The sequence below is a fragment of the Cavia porcellus genome, unplaced genomic scaffold, assembly GCF_034190915.1.
Source record: "Cavia porcellus strain 051 isolate PalLab524CR breed Dunkin Hartley unplaced genomic scaffold, mCavPor4.1 scaffold_8, whole genome shotgun sequence".
Lineage (NCBI taxonomy): Eukaryota > Metazoa > Chordata > Mammalia > Rodentia > Caviidae > Cavia > Cavia porcellus.
Window position 1 is genome coordinate 88,832,648 of NW_026947491.1, and position 17,426 is coordinate 88,850,073.

The following is a 17,426-nucleotide window of genomic DNA, read 5'->3' on the forward strand; positions in this document are numbered from 1 at the left end:
ACACAGAGCTTGACAGCTGCCATCATAAGTGTAGAAAGTAATGAAAAGAATACAGCGTCTCTCTGTGACATTTCTGCAAAAGATACAAAACCTCAATCTAATCATGAGAAAACATCAGGTCAAACCCAAATTGAGCACAGTCTACAAAATAACTGGCTTACAGTCTTGAAAAATAGCAAGATCGTAAAAGTCAAATAAAAATTTTAAAACTATCCCATACTAAAAGAAGACACCTGACAACTAACCACAATGCATGATTTTTAAACTGTATTCTAATGAAGAGCATTATTAATACAAATGGCCAAATTTGAATACAGTATGAAGATAGCTGGTTGGAGTATAATGAAGTTAATTTGCTAAAATTAGCAGCTGTATTATGATTATGTAAGAGAACAGCCCTGTTTATAGGAAATACAACTTAAGTATTCTGAGATGATCAGATTGACAACATACTCTCAAGTGATTTACAGTGAAAAAATAAGGTTCTTTTAATTGTATGCCAAACTTCTCCAGAACACGACTATTTCAAAATAAAAACAAATTTTGGAAGTACTAGGATGGCAGAATGGTAAACAGCAGAGAAAGAGCCTCTCTGAAAGTTGTCATCCAGCCACTGTGATACAGCAACACAAGGAAGACAAGAAGGAGGGAAGTGGGTCCCTGGACCCAGGAAGGATCTGAAGCACGAACTGAAGCCCACGGAGAGTGAATAGAGAAGCTCCAACTAAGAAGGAAGTTGCTGACAGCAACTCCCTTCTCCCTGATACAGGACTCACTGCACAAGACAGCAGTTCAAACCTACAGACACATGGTGACTGCTGGTGACTCCAGAGGTCTCTACAGAGAGATGCAGTAGTGGAGGGAAGCAGTAGAGGTGAAGAAGTGCACTGGCAGGCAGTTGAGTGTTGAGGGTTCAGTTGTCCCATGGGAGACACCAACTGGCCAGGAGCCATCTAGGAGAGAAGGACAGCTGAGCTCACAACTCAAGAGCAGCTGCCAGCTCATTCTAGTGGATTCCAGCTGGGCTCAGATTCACGGAAGGCGTGCAGACAGCTACACTCAGCTACAGGCAAATGAATCTGGTCTCGGCCTGAAAGTGCAGACTCTCAGAGATTATTCACTACCCTGTCAAAAAGCTATTGCTGGCTTGCTGAGATAAATCAACGTGGATCAGGACTCTGTCTCCACATGATGTCTACTAGTGACAGCAGAGACAAACTTGCAAGTAGACTTTTTTTCTCTTTCTCTCACTCTGTTTTTTGTTGTGGTAGTGGAGTGCTGTTTGTTTGTTTTGTTTTGTTTTGTTTTGTTTTGTTTTGTTTTGTTTTGTTTTGTTTGGGGGGGATTTTTTTTTGCTTTTTGGGATTTTTCTCCTTGATCTTGTCTTTATATGAATGTGAACATGGCTTCCCTCCTCTTTGTGATGACTGTTCTCTTCTGCTCTTCTTTTCATCTGTTCCTTCTTCTCTCTTTCCCTTCAGTCTTCTGCCCCAGTTGCCCAAAGTTAGTGTGATTCCCCTGTGTCTTCCAGTCTTACTTCTAATTTCTTCCTCCTCTTCTACTGTTTTATTTTCTCCCTAATCCCTTTTAAATGTTAATCCCTGAGAGAAAAATTGACATACTAAGGATTTATATGCTGCATATACATTTCTGGATTGTTTTAGATTGTTACATAACCACAAATCTAGTCCATATGATTAAAGGGAACAAATTAATGGTTACCTCAGTTTGTCATTTTCTAGACTGTGTTTGATGCTATTATTATAGCTGATGATACCAATTTAGTCAAAAATGACATAATTCTTCTAAACTGCTATTCTTTTTAGTATTCCAAGACTGAGATTTCATAAGGGGCATAGAAAATACTGTGGCACAGTGCCAAAAACTCGGGCTGGTCCAAACAGAAAGCTTTTCATTCAAAACAAATTGAAAAGGTAGGATCTTGCAACAGACTCAAAATTCAAAAACCAACTATATCTATAAGTTACCTTGGAGAAGTAGTCATTTCCTAAGGGTTCTAAATACTAGCAATAAATCAGCCTGCCATAGGCCATTTACAAGCATCACTCCAGTAATTAAACTAAAAGAAAAAGGAAAGGAAAGGAAATGAGAAGACACTTAAGATGCAACCCCAGCGTCCAATTCACCAAAGGCAAACTCAGATGGCAATGAGGTGGAACAACCTGACAGTCACCCACCTAGTCTCTCTGGAATGATAACAACAAAGCAACAGAATGAGGATCTAGAAAAAAAAAATCAAACCAGAAATAATTTCTCAGATAACTACAGAAATGGTGTTCACAATGAAAACCATGCTTAGTGACTCTAGAGCAGATAGAGAAAAAAATCGAGGAACTTAAGAAAATTATAGAAGGTATGAATGCTCAGCATAGAAAAGAAATAGACTCTTTAAGACAGATTCAAGCAAATATCCAGAAAAATAAAAATTCTACTGAAAGTATCCATAGCAAAAAAAAGCCAATGAGAAGACATGAGTTCAGATACAGAAAATAATCTTGCAGTTAGCAATCATAAAATGTGGACCTTTTTGTTTTGGACCAGGGATGGAACTCACAACTATGCACTTGCAAAGCAGGCACTTATGCCGCTGAGCTAAATCCCCAGCCTAAAATGCAGACTTTTTAAAAATAGCAAGAGACAATGAGAAATCAATCCAACAGCTGCTAGATGAGGCAAAAAGAACAACTTAAGATTGATTGGAGTCAATGAAAAAGCAGGAAATAGCACAAAGGATATAAAACAAATTCTTCAACATCATGGCAGAAAACTGGTAGGAAAAAAATTTTTGACATACAGAAGTCAGGCATACAGAACTCCAATTAGCCACAATCAAAAAAATAATCTACATCCAGGCATATCATAGTCAAGAACCCAGAAATTCAACACAATAGAATGTTAAAAGCTGTTAGGGAAAAGAAATCATCTACAAAGGAAAACCCCTTAGAATCACAGCTGATATCTCAGCTCAAATCCTCCAGTCAACGAGCACTGGAGGTATTTTAACCACTAAAGGAAAACAACCTTCAACTTAGATTGATGTACCCCACAAAACTATCTGTCAAAACTGATGGAGAAATAAGATACTTCCATGACAAAGAACATCTGAGGAATTTATAACCATCAAACCAGCACTCCAAAATGTTTTGAAAGACATGCCAGAAAGAGATAACAAGGACAACAACTCCATGAAACCCAACAGAAAGAATCCACCTGGCAAGGCAAACAATTAAACAGGGATAAGGGGAGCCAACAATATAACATGACAAGGATAAGTCAATACATATCAGACCATCAATGTCAATGGTCTCAATTCACCAATCAAAAGACACAGATTAGCAAAATAATCAAGAAGGAGGTTCCAACAATATGCTACATATAAGAAACAAATTTAATTCAAAAAGAAATTCATAGACTGAAAGACAAAGGATGGAAAACAATACTCCACATGACAGGAATTCAGAAAAAAGCAGGAATAGCTCTTCTATTTGCAGATAAAGTAGATTTCAAGACAAGACTGAAAAAGAGAAATAAAGAAGGTCATTACATCTTGGTAAAGGGAACAATCTTAGGGAAGAGATAACGATCACAATTACAAATACAAGTACCAGGGCACCCAACCATATAAAACAAATGTTAATGGATAGGAAAAATCAAGTAAGTACTAATACAATTTATTGGAAGATCTCAATACCTCACTGTCATAAAAAGGCAGATCAACTAGAAAAAAAATCAACAATGAAATATTAAAATTAAGCCAAACATTTGAACAAATACTTAGTAGATGTCTATAGAGTGTTCCAACCCAAAACATCAGAACACATGGTTGAACACAGAACGTTCTTCAACACAGATCACATACTAGCTCACAATTGAAATTATTCCATACATACTATCAGACCATAGTGCAACGAAACTGGAAATCGATCGCAAAAGAAACCACAGGTGGGGCTAGGGATTTAGCTCAGCGGCATAAGTACCTGCCTTGCAAGCAGGCGGTTGTGAGTTTGATCCCCAGTACCGATAAAAAAAAAAAAAAAAAAAAAACAGGAACTTTATAAACACATGGAAATTAAATAGCGCCCTTCTAAACAACTAATGGGTCACAGATGAAACTAAAGAAATCAAACAGTTTCTACAATTAAATGATAAGACTGAAACTCAGGGACAGAATGAAAACAGTCCTAAGAGGGAAATTTATAGCAGTAAATACCCATATCTGGAAAACAGAGCAAGCACAAATGAACAACTTAATGGTGAACCTCAAACTTTTAGAAAAAGAAGAGCAGGTTAAGCCAAAAGTTTGTACAACAGAGGAAATTATAAAGATCAGAGCAGAAATTAATGCACTGGAGACTAAGAAAACAATACAAAAACCAGTGAATCAAAAAGTTGCTTCTCTGACAGCTTAAATAAAATTGACAAACCCTTAGCCAAACTTACCAAAAAAAAAAGAAAGAAAGAAAAAGAACAGAAAAGACTCATATCTATGCAATTAGGAATGAAAAGGGTGAAATCACAATAGACCCTGCAAAAATCCAGGAGATCGTCTATACTTACTTTGAGAACTTGTATTCTACTAAGAATGGAAAACGCAAAAAAAAAAAAAAAAAGAATGGAAAATGCAGAAGAAATAACACAGATTCCTATACAAATATGAATTACCAAAGCTGAATCAAGATACAAAAATCCTAAATAAACCAATATCAACCAATGAAATAGACAATATAATTAAAAACCTACCAACAAAGAAAAGCCCAGGCCCTGATGGGTTCACTGATGAATTCTACAAGAAATTTACAGAAGACCTAATACCACTAATTGTCAAACTCCTTAATTATATTGAAATGGAAGCAATAATCCCAAATGCATTTCAGGAAGCAACATTACCCTGATACCAAAACCAGAGAAAGACTCAACAAATAAAGAGAACTACAGGTCAATTTCCCTAATGAACATAGATGCAAAAATCCTCAATAAGATACAGAATGTAGCAAATCATCAAGAAGATTATATACCATGACTAAGTAGGATTCATCCCAGGAATGCAGGGATGGTTCAACATATATAAATCAATAAATGTAATATACCATATTAGCAAAGCCAAGGGCAAAAACCATATGATCATCTTAATAGATGCAGAAAGACCTTTTGACAAAGTCCAGTACTCATTTATGATAAAAACCCTATTGAATATTAGAATAGATGGTCTTTATCTCAATCTGATAAAAAGCCATCTATGACAAATCCACAGCCAACATCATACTAAATGAACAAAAACTGAAAGCTTTCACTCTAAAATCAGAAGTAAGACAAGGATAGTCAACATAGTGCTCAAAACCTTAGCCAGAGGTTCTAACCAGTAACAAATGCTGGAGAGGCTGTAGGGGAAAAGGAACCTTTTCCACTGTTGGTTGGAGTGTACATTGGTACAATCACTCTGGAAATCAGTGTGGATATTCCTTTAAAAACTAGCATTGGACCTCCCATTTGACTCAGCTATTGTTCTTCTGGGTATCTTCCCAGAATAATTAAAAACATCACACCACAACGATATATGTGCACCCATGTTTACAGCAGCATAATTTGTAATAGATAGATCTTGTAAACAACACTAACATCCATCAATTAAGGAATGGATAAAAAAAAAAAGATGTGGGCTTTTTATACAATGGAGTACTACTTGGCCATAAAGGAGGATAAACTTGAAACTTTTAATGCCTGCAACTTAAGACCATAAGTGAAATAAACCAGATTCACATGTGTACGCACTGTATTGTCTCCTTAGTGTGAGATGTGAAAGGGTAAATAAGAACAAAGACATACAACAAATATTGTAAAAAGTAACAAAACTGTTCAAAAGGAAAGAGAAACTGGGATAGTCCAAAGGAGAAAGGAGGAAAAGCAAATATAGATAGATAAGATAGTTATACTATTATTCTCTTAGTGCATTGAAAAGAAAGTTTTGGCCAATATTGTCCGGACAATTAAATGCCTGTTATCTTGTCCTCTGGGTAACCCATTTAAAGATAACGATAACAATGTATTAACCACTGTTACTTTCCTATTATCTTGTTTTGAAATTTTGGGGTTTCTAAAATAAAATTTTAAAAAATTTTATTTGTGGTTGGTGGTGTATCCTTATAATTCCAGCACTCAGGAAGTTGAGGCAAGAGGGTAGTTGTGAGTTCAAGGCCAACCTGGGCTACACAGTGAGTTCAAGGTCAGCCTGAATTCTGTCGTGAAATCTTGTCTCAAGAAGATAAAAAAAAAACAAAAGTTACAATTTTAAAAGAAAAATATATCAGTAGTATATCTCCAACTATCAAAAAATAGCTAAACTTTGGAGATGGAAGTCAAAAATACACTGGATGGACTGAAACAAAAACATGAATTTGTGAGGGTTTGTGCTCTAGTAAAATCAGAGTCCACTACACAGTTGGCTACTCTCTTTGCATTTAATTTTTCCAAGGGCCTCCAGAAGGGTCTATTTTCTACACTTCAAAGCACCGCTACCACGCTGAACACATAATACACACCCTCAAAATGCCTATCAATTAATAATAGTTTAAAAAGAAAGACAGAGTTGAGTGTGGTGTCACACCTGCAATCTCAGAACTCTAAGAGGTTGAAATAGGATAATCAAAAGTTTGAGCTCATGCTGGGAAATTTAGTAAGATTTTGTCTCAAGATAAAAAATGGCTGGGGATATAGCTCAGTGCAAAAGCCTTGGTTTTAATCTTCCATTCTGCAAGTAAAAGGGGGTGGGGAGAGAAAGAGGGAAAAACATTAATGATCAGCTTATTAGAGCTCATTCAATTTCATGGATTAGAGTATAGCACAGTTTCAGTAAAATACCATCTTTCTGCTCAAATTAACTTTGTGAGGCTATGTATGATGGTGCAGGCCTGTAATCCCAGCACTCAGGAGGCTGAGGTAGGAGGATCACCACAAGTTTAGGAGTTCGAGGTCAGCCTGAACTACATTAGCAAGACCCTGTCTCAAAAAAAATTCATTCTGACTTTGAGGGAGAGCCAGAAGTCAATGATAGTGCCAAATGTGGTAAATCAGGTAGATGAGGACACGCCACAGCGTTCTCATTGGCCTGCCTTTCCACCAGACGCCCACGGCAGCAGCATTCACCGTATTTTTTTTCACATCTCGTAAAAGCACGAAAGAGAAATTTCACGAAAATACAGAGAAAGTGAAACAACAAGATATTGAATGTTGTTGAACATAAGGGGCTACATTCTGAGGAGGATTAATTCCCATGTTTTTTACTACAATTATTTATTCAAACATATAGCATATTTTTATCACCCCATGTAATAAAAATGTTAAAAATCATCAAAGTATCTAGCAGTAACAATATACATAGATACTCATCTAGGAAAGCTGGTAAAAGGCACACTCCCAGGCCCTACTGTGATGGCTGGGATCTAAAATGTCCCTGAAGACTCACAGCTGATGCTGCTCTAATTCCATCAATGGATTAAACCACTGATGAGAGTATGACCTGCTGGCATTCTTGGGAGGTGACAGAACAAGGGTATGGCGCCTAGTGAAAGAAAGAGGTGGATGGTGTGACCTTAGGAATTACGTTTCGCGCTGGGTTGCTTCTTTGCTGACTCTTGCCCTTTCTGCTTCCTCGCTATCATGAAGAAAGTAGCTTTCCTCTACTCTGCCCTTCCACCATGATGCGTCTGCCTCGCCATCAACCTAGTAGCAACAGAACCTGCTGATCACAGATTAACCAACGCCAAAATAAAGCTTTCCCCCCTTTACATTTTCTCAGATATTTAGTCACAGTAATGAAAAGCTGACTAACATAGCCAAACGTCCTGTGGACCTGGAATAGACCAGGAAATGTACATGGTAACAAACAATCATAAGTGAACAGAGTGGACAAGAGCTCCGAAAATCCTGCATTAGATGGCATAGTATGAGGCCACTGAAATGATGATTATAAAGGCTTCGTGATAACTTTTTAAAATATACATCATACTGAGCCGGTCATGGTGGCACAGGCCCGTAATCCCAGCACTCAGGAGGCTGAGGCAGGAGGATCACTGCAAGTTCAAGGCCAGCCTACTCTAGAAAGTAAGCTCAAGGCCAGCCTGAGCTATCAAGTGAAAACCCTAGGATCCAAAATTGCATACTTTATCTGATAACTATATTAAATATGATTAAGAAAACAGTTTTTAGCAACAGGATCATAGGTTAAAAAGAAAGTCAATAGATTTCATGGTTTTGAGGGTAAAGTTCCAACTCCTTAGGGCAAGTACACGAGTCTTTCAGTCTCCAGATTTACCTCTTGTCCATGCTACAAAGACTGATAATACCTCCACGTTGCACTCTACATTTACACACACTATTAGTGAATATACTGATCCTTCCACCTAAAATAACCTTCCTCCAACCTGTCCACCTGGCAGACTGACAAACTCCTAGTTACCTTAAAGGTTCAAGCATCACCTCCTCTCTGAAGTCTCCCCTCAAACTCCTTAACAGAATTAAGGCTGCCTTCTCCTTGCTCCTTGTGCTCCTCCAGGGCACCATATACAGCACACTGTATTTCAATTCTTTGGTTATATAACTGTTTCATTTTTCTACTAGAACTTGGGTAGAGATGACATCACTTAATTTTACAATCCACAATGTATCTAACAAACATTTGTTGAAACAGTAAGTGATCATCTGTCAATAAATACTTGCTGAAATAATAAATGATCATTCCTTATCACCCTTCTTTGTTGTCAGTTTCCTATAAAATTCTGATGGACTTGATGGTTAACTGGATAGTATCTGACTAGTTGAGTAGTAAGTTCAGTCTAAGTGCACCGTATAGCAAAAAATACAAACAAGCAAAAAATACTTTAAGAAAAGTTTAAGCATTGCTTGTAAGTCTTTGCTTTATTTCTCTGATAATATCTTCAAAGTTTCTATCACTTTTCAGTATAACAGTGTAACTAGACAGCAGCCAAAGAAACCTGACGAAAAACAACTCTGGGGCTACTAACTGCTAAATTTTACCAAGGCAAAAAACAACCCTGCATAATTCCTCCTGCTCCCCGCAAACACACTCCCACATCTCTACATAACAGTAAAATATCTATGCAAAACAGAGATAATCCTGTAAGTAAATACAGCAGTTTTTCAGTATATTCAAAACATCAAATACTACACTTAGCATATTTGTATGAAACGTAAAAATATTTCAAATGCAGGTTTGTAAGTAGAGGTGACCAAACAAGAACTCAAGTGGCTAAGAATAATCTGAGCCAAAAAATAAGACAGAAAAATTAATGCAGGAGAATGCTAACTGGGAGTCAAGGGTCAGAAATTCAAATGTTTCCATTGTACAGTAAAATATAAGTTTACAGAATAACATAGATACTGAAGTCAACTTACAAAATGATTTGAGTTTCAAACCACATTAGCTATTAAAACTGTTACACAATTCTATTCTATGGCTTTGTCATCTGTGGCTACATACACACATATAAGAAATACCTTCTGAAAGTAGGCAAATAATATGCCATATGTTTATATGTAAGACTATGGTATATTACAGAAAGTTCTAGGCACTGAAGAGCAAAAAGAAAAGGCTTCTCCATCACTAGCCCTATGCTGCCAACCAAGTGCCTTTCTTTCTCAGCCTTATAAAAAGAAAAAACAAATCATCACCTTTTATACAACCCCCTCTTGTTAACCAGGCAAAATCCACTCTATTAGTTCTGCCACAGAGCTTTATGACTTTACTATTTTGGCCTAATGTTTTGTTGACTATTTAAATGAAAATAATAAAAGGTTATTTCCTTCTAAATAATTACCTTCCTTTTCTTCCGCTTCCTAAAAGCTCTTCCAATCTTACTTCACTGTAAATTAACTGTTAGCTCCACAAGCAGTTCCAGTGGTGAGGTTAAAACAGGACAGGAAAGATGGCACGCACTAGGTCCATGAGATTAGGGAAGAAACTGCCACTGAGGAAGGCAGGAAACTAGAAATGCTGAAATTACACGATGTGGACCGCCCAATTCTGAAGGCCCAGCACTTGTTCTTCTTTGCTTACAGCTCACTCTGCAATCCACTCCACATCTATTCCTCATACATCTGCTTCCTTTTAGGAAACGGGCAGGTAGCACACAGCCAGGGTAAATTTGTAGTACTTAAAAAAGACAAAAGGTATCTTCTTCTACAAAGAGATTTGGATGCAGAAGGTTAAAGGAAATGTAGAACAAAAAAATCAGGCAGGCAACAGGAAATGAAGTTGACTGTTCATCAGTCAAAACATGATCCAATTTGGTCAAAGAATTATTCCAGCTCCCTTAACCAGAATTAGCTGTTTTAAATAAAGCTATTCTCACAACAGAACCCAAGCAAGTCTACATCATGAGTCAATCAGAGTTTAATTTCATAGCTAGATCTATGAAGATGTGCCATGTGGTAAGAAAGCACTATTCATAAAAAGACTGAGAAATTAACTCCCTGTACATCATAGTAAAAGGAACTGAGGAAAACAAAATTCATCCCTTTATAATATTTTTGACTCACCCCCCAAAAAATCAATTTCAAGCCTCACCCAGATTTAACTCAAATATAAAATTCACTTGCTATTCTACTGATGTAAAAGAAAAAAACTTGAATCTAGAAAGAGTTCCTAGATCTGTATTACACAAGAAAACTGCATTCTCTGAGGTTTACATGACCTTGTCATCACCCGAGAAAGAAGGGGAACACAGATGAGTCTTCTGTGTGAATTTCTGCTTTTTCGATTATAACATATTCGCTCATGTTACCATATGATGAGTAATCAAAACTCAATGCATTTTAATTAACCAAATCCATTCTTCAATATGTAAGAACCAAATATACTAAAATGCCTCTAATGTTAAATACCTGCAGGCTCCATAGGTTGAAATTTGTCTTTTCTAACCTTTGATTTGCACTATGGTCAGCTTCAATTCTAGTTAAATACTTAGGAAGAATATTCTACAACAGACTGAAAGAATTTTCCAAAAGTTACTCCAAGCACATAATACATTATTTCACTATACAAATGAACTAATCAAATCTCCACTGTCACCTGAGAAGCTGAAGTGCTAAAGTCAGTAGACACGCTGCTGAATGTGGTACACTTCTGCCTACCTGTCAGTGAAGACTCTCCCCTTCTATCCACAGAGAAATCACTGACACACACACACTGGGAACTGTCCAATGTAAGAAAGGACAGGATGAGCAGTAGTCACTGGTTGGCTGTCCTAGTTCTTTGTACACATCACTCTCATGGTTTTGAAGAGGGAGCTGTAAACCATTCTTAGAACAGAAAGAGGTCACCACCAAAATTCCCTTCCTCTCTCCTCACTTCCCATCATGCAGCTGGCACTGTTCACTTTGGCAGACACAGCTCCCTGAACACAATGGTGCAATCACTGCTCCCAACATCATTACTATCCAAAATAGATAACCCACTTGCAACTTGACTATTTTTACAGATACAACATTTTCACAAAGCTTAACTGCTCCATTTGTGATTTATTCCATTTAACCAAATGCAGCTTCCCTGTAAAGAATCCTAGTAACCACAAATGCCCTAACAGTTGTGAAGATCCCAGTGCTTCCTCTGTCTCCTGTAACCATCACCAAAAACTTCAGGAGTTGATCCTAAATCTGAAAAATGTATAAGCTCCCTAGTGTATATCTTTGGTAACCAGATGATAACTTGCTCCTATTTCTTATTGGTCTACTTTTTCACACAAGGATCTTAAAAACTGGATCCTTTATGTTCAACAAGAATTTACAAAATGTAGTGTTTATACTAGACAACTTTTCAAAGCATTCAGAAAATCAAGGAAATCCAAGACATTAACAAATGTCTGTTGCTTTTTAAAAATATAAATAATTCTGCGTATAAAGTCAGTAAAAATTAAACAGGAATTATTATTTTTTGGAATAAAAGGAGCTGGGTGTGGTGGTACATACCTGTAATTCTAATACTTGGGAGGCAGAGACAGGAAGATTGCTGTGAGTTCGAGATCAGCCTGAGCTACAAAGAGTTCAAGGCCAACCTGAACTATATAACAAAACCATGTCTCAAAAAAAAAAAAAAAAGAATAAAAGGTAGTTGTGCCAAAGAAACAGCTATTAAAATGTTTTGTACCTGTTTCATGAAAGATGTAACTTAAATAAAATGAAATCTCTCATGCTACCCAGAGAAAAAAAGGAAGAAGAGAACTCAATTTGAGTTCTCTGATAAGCTCTGACTTCTTTAAAGATAAAAGGGGCTAGTGAGGGGCATAACAAAACAAACACAAAAAAAGAAACACATACTTTTTCAGGAAAAAATTCTAAATGCCTAAATTTGAAAATAAGAATACAGAAATAATAGTTCTACTACTGTAACCTTTAGTCTGACAACATAACACTGCAGACAGCTTCAAATCATAAAAGAATCTCCACTGCTATTTAACAATGCCAAGAATCTGAGTCTTCCCAATTTCTCTTTTGATAGCAGTCTTTCTTACTATGAATCATTTTCAGACTAAAAAAGATAAACAAATAATACTACTGAAGCTCCAAAGAGATCATAAGAGACACTTAGCTACTTTAGGTGAATGTTAAATGTCCTTCCAGACCCACAACAATTAGAGGGAAGACAGCAGAAATTTTGATTTTCATCTAAACTAGCAATTTATAGACTAAAGAGACAGATCAAAGGAATACCATAAACAGGACCCAGCATAAATTTAAGAAAGACATTAGATAAAATATCTCACAATAGTCTCACAGTTATGGAGAGAAGCAGCCAATTGATAATTCTAGTAAATGGCTCCAATTCAAGGAGAAATGTTTTGCATAAAGACTGTCATTTTTAAATTGACACTAAGCTGAAGAGAGATTCTTTAGGGATATGTGTATTGAACTCCACTGACAGGAAACATGCACACTTAATCTACAGATGTTACAGAGAACAGAAGTTAATATGCTGAAAGACAGACTCAACAGTTGAAAAAAAACTACATGGATTACAAAACAAACACAAAAATGGATTACAAGTAGAGGCTAAAACAAGTTAAGACTGAGTGCAACAGGAATGACTTAAGTTCAGCCAAGACTTTTAAAAGTACCAGATGGGAAAACTATAGCTTTACAGATCACAGAAGAAAATACCTGGAGGTTTTCACTATATGCTCAGTGTGAGCCAACACCATTGGATGGCTCAGAAAATCTTGATCTGTAGGAAGCTCTTAAATCAATAATGAGACAATAATTCCATTGAATCATGTTTTGATGGCTGCCATTTTATTTTAGTTGTGTATATTCATTGTAGAAACTAAAAAACGCAAGTAAACAAAACAACGCTCACGATCCTACCACTGAAAGGTGAACACTGGCTCCAACTTGTTTTATCATTTCAAACTCCTTAACATACATTATAAAAGTTCATACTTATTTTTCCTTATAAAAAAATATTATGAATGCTGTTTCATAGTATGTTGTGGCTTTTAAAAAATTATAATTATTCAACAGCACATCAAGCCTCACTATGTTCAACACCAGTCAGCTGACATCTAGTGCAGGTTGTTCACTCCTTGTGACTTTTAAGAAGGTCATTAGAAAGTTTGAGAATATGCAGAGTAGTAAAAAATATAAAAGCTTGAGATCTTAACACTTATACCCTACTACCACAAAACAGTTAAGGAAAATGACAGTTCTTCCCATGTGAAAAAAATAGAACCTTTATGCAAAGGTTCCCCCAAAGACCTCAAGAATCAACCTTGCAGATGAATTTGACTACTTTATACTGACACATACAGCCAACCTAATACCAATTCCTGGAAGTCACAGAGAGGTGAATTTCAACTCAATAAAAAGAACATGTAAAAAAATAATAACAACTGCATGTGCCCCCCCCAAAGGAAAAAAGATCTAGTTGATTTAACAGGGCTGGAATAGCTAACTGGAAAGAAATGAAATTCTTGCTTTAGTTGAGAAGTTGGCTGGAAGGTCCCATGATTCTAAATTTAATATATAAATTTACTCCCAGTCTGGACAGAAAGCAAATCTTAAGTAATTAAGTCCTTAACAAATTCAGAGTGCTTTAGGACTACATGAGAAACACACTAATGATGAACACCCATGTGCTCCATGTCTTTCACCTACTGCTTATACCTTATTTAAGCCTTACAACACTGTGTGGTAGGTACTACTGTTATTTCCACTCAACAGAAAGGACTTAGAGATCATTTTATGTTTATTTAAGTTCATTCTCCCTTTTACGGAAAACTCTGCATCATGCTCATTCCCTGTCATATAGCTCCTGCCCACTGAGTAGACAGTAAGTAATCAAGAGCATCTTCTGAAAAGTTTTTATCTGGGGAAACCTCAAGAACACAGTCAAGAGACATTTTTAACAGAAAATTAATGATTTTTTTAAATTCAATTATTATTCACAGCAAAAAATGTTCAAACTGGACTACCTAAATTGGCCAAGTACTCTTAACTTTTGTGAATAAAGCAGATTTATGCACATGTAAGTTAAGACCTGGTATAATACACTTGAACCACTAAATTTCAAATCTTGGCATTACTAAGTAACCTTGGGCAAGTAATTAATCTTTCTATCTCTCTAGTCCTTCATCTGTGAAAGGATAGACCTCTTATGGTTGATGTAAGAATTGAATTAGCTTGTACACAGAAGCCTTTAGCACACGGTCTAATACTACTACTACACCTTGCAAGTAATAAAGCAAATGGGAAAAAGTGCCAAATTTACTCTACAATTAACTCCAAAATATTAAAATATTTCAGTGTTGTTATGTTTGATGGACAAGGTGGGCACATTTTCCATTATGATATAAATTTCTGATGATACTCACTTGTAAAATAAAGTGACAATTAGATAAAATATCTTCTTAGAAATTTCACTTTATACTGATTTGACCAAAGAACACAATTTCAACTCCTGGTTCTTCAAAGATACTGTCAGGTGTTTATGCTGTGAGAGACAAATGCACGTTTAAAGGTTGCTGTTCTGACTTTCACAACTTCGTTCAAATTACTCTAATGAACATGTCTTTTGGTCTGATTGTTTATCCCATGTGTTCATTCTGTACGGTATTACTGTGACCTCTGACAAAACCACAAAAGAGAAATTCTCCCATTCAAGGTGCACACTGTGGTCACAATTTTGGTGCTTTAGTGTTTGCTTACATTAAATAACTGATATGTTATTCTTAAGAATCAACATTTATTTTTTTATAAAAATGGCACAGCTAGGGAGTGTTTAAATGATGCTTGCCTTTAAGTTCTGTCAGATTGTTTTCAAAATAACATTCATCTCAATGAAATTAACTGAAACGCTCACCTTTCTCAAAGACTTTTTTTAGTATTTTTCCAAAATAACTACATATTTTGAGAAAGTTCTTTCAGCATAAAGGTGTTTAGCCCTAATCATTTTCACAACTAGTGGATTCCCTGGCAAATGTATTTATGTATATTATACAGTTACAACTGAAAACTGTAACTAGATAAACTTTTCTAGACTTTATCTGTGGCTAAGGGCAATTATTTAGAAATAGTCTGAATTTGTATACACTGCCTACTTGGGTCTGAAAGTAAAAATATTTAACGTGAGAATGCAAACAAAGCCATCATTTCTAAGACCTACTGAAAATGTCTCATAAGTATTAATTGTTCTGAAGTGAACTGTTGTTCCGATAACATCACTATCAGATAATACATTATGATAAGACACAGAGTTTTTAAAGCTCCATCAACCATTTTCAAATAACTTAGCTCACTGTAATATAAACTTTTCATTTTCCCAGTTAGCCAGTACTATAATTAAATGCACTGTCTGATCACTACAACTATGAGAATCTATGTAAGTAATCATTACTCAAAAGTTTGTATTAAGCATTTGCCAAGAACAGCACTGAATTATTTTTAAAACCAAGAAAATCACACAGATTTTTAAAAATTTTACAAGTGTAGTTGAATTGCCTAAAAGAGGTTTTACGATGAAGATAAATGTTGACAGATGTCTCCAAAAATATTCTGGACAAACTGAATGGTTGTAATTTCAGAAACTAAAGAACGCTCCTCAGTCTTCCTCCCTCCTGGCTGTTATCGTTTGTCCATCAATTCAACTTTTAAGATAACAGTTTCTCGAGTACACAACACTTCTATCTCCAAGGTACTGTTTTGCTAAATAAAGACTCTGACATTTATTTTTTTAATGGCATGTTACATTCTGCAAGCAGTATTCGTGTCACCTGCAACAGTTTCCCATGAGAAGGCCTTTACTATGTACCACACACACTATCCCAATCCCGACCTGGCATCCTGCATCCTGAGGTCTAACTACCAAGTTTCACTCCGCAGTGCCCAGGTAACTCAAACTACTGTCAAGTTTCACTCCTTGTACTGATGACATCTCAGCAGGTCTACTTTCTACATTCTGTGAGATCAAAACCCACAGCACAGCAAACGTCTTCTGTAAGAAAAAGGTAGCAACAACCCAAGGCTGTGGCTTTGGCAAAGTAACTGCATACACGCAATACAGTAGCTTCTCTGCCAATTTCATTTAAATAGAAAAAAAAAAAAAAAAAAAAAAAACCCCACTGGCTTCAAAGCTGCGAATTACATATAACAAGCAAGGATGGAAAGCGGGTGGAATGGTTAGTTTTCCGCACGCCACACTAGGGCATGTGCAAGTTCTGCACCACAGCTCGGAGAAAAGTAGCGGGCTGATGCATTGATTGAAGGCTATTTTAAAAATTACTCAAAGATAAGGCATCGATCCGAACGGGATGCTCACGCCGCCTCTCCACACACAGCCTGTTTTCCTACTAATTTAAGAATGAATCGCTGGCAGCCACCAGGTGCAACAACCATGAGGAGGAGGAGGAGGAAGAGGACGAGGACGCATCCATCACAATGCACGACGAGGTGCGCCGTGCCACCCCCGAACCGGTGCAGTCCTTACCTTAGCAGATTGGACAGAGGCAGGGGTCCGGATCCACCGCCCAGGATCCCTCCTTTCCTGCCAGACAGGAGTTTCTCCACCAGAGCCACATTTCCAGTGCGAGCAGCTTCCAGCAGCTCCTGGTCCTTCCCCATAGTCTCTCGACGACTCCCCCAGAGTCCGCTCCCAGCCTCGGTCCTCCTCCCCGCCCACTCCCGCTCCCCCAAATCACGGCCCTCCGCCCCGCCCCACCCTGAAATAAAGCGAGGGCCCTCGGCCCCGGGCGATCCCCGCGGCCCCGCGCTCCGCTCCAATCCGGGGCGCAGCTCCTACAATGGGGCGCAGACCATGGCTGGCGGGGCCGGGCAGGGCAGCCGGGGAGCCGCGCCGCGCCCCCACAGCCACTCCCCGGGACCCCGCGGCCTCGACCCCGGAGGGC

The 17,426-nt window shown here is 37.4% G+C and overlaps 1 protein-coding gene across 22 annotated transcripts in view; it reads right to left on the bottom strand.

Annotated features, from left to right (window-relative positions):
• The window catches only part of Anks1b (ankyrin repeat and sterile alpha motif domain containing 1B), a 1,068,230-nt gene extending 1,051,021 nt beyond the window's left edge, over nt 1–17,209 (bottom strand). For 11 of the 22 annotated variants that reach the window (XM_023567585.2, XM_023567584.2, XM_063255396.1 and 8 more), the window contains exon 1: nt 17,009–17,208. In XM_023567585.2, coding sequence (XP_023423353.2) covers nt 17,009–17,142 — 134 coding nt within the window. In that variant the 5' untranslated portion in view covers nt 17,143–17,208. Of the gene's footprint in view, nt 1–17,008 lie in introns of all 22 variants that reach the window. The other 11 variants (XM_063255398.1, XM_063255393.1, XM_063255392.1 and 8 more) reach the window with 2 other exon arrangements.
• Between the last annotated feature and the right edge of the window lie 217 nt (nt 17,210–17,426).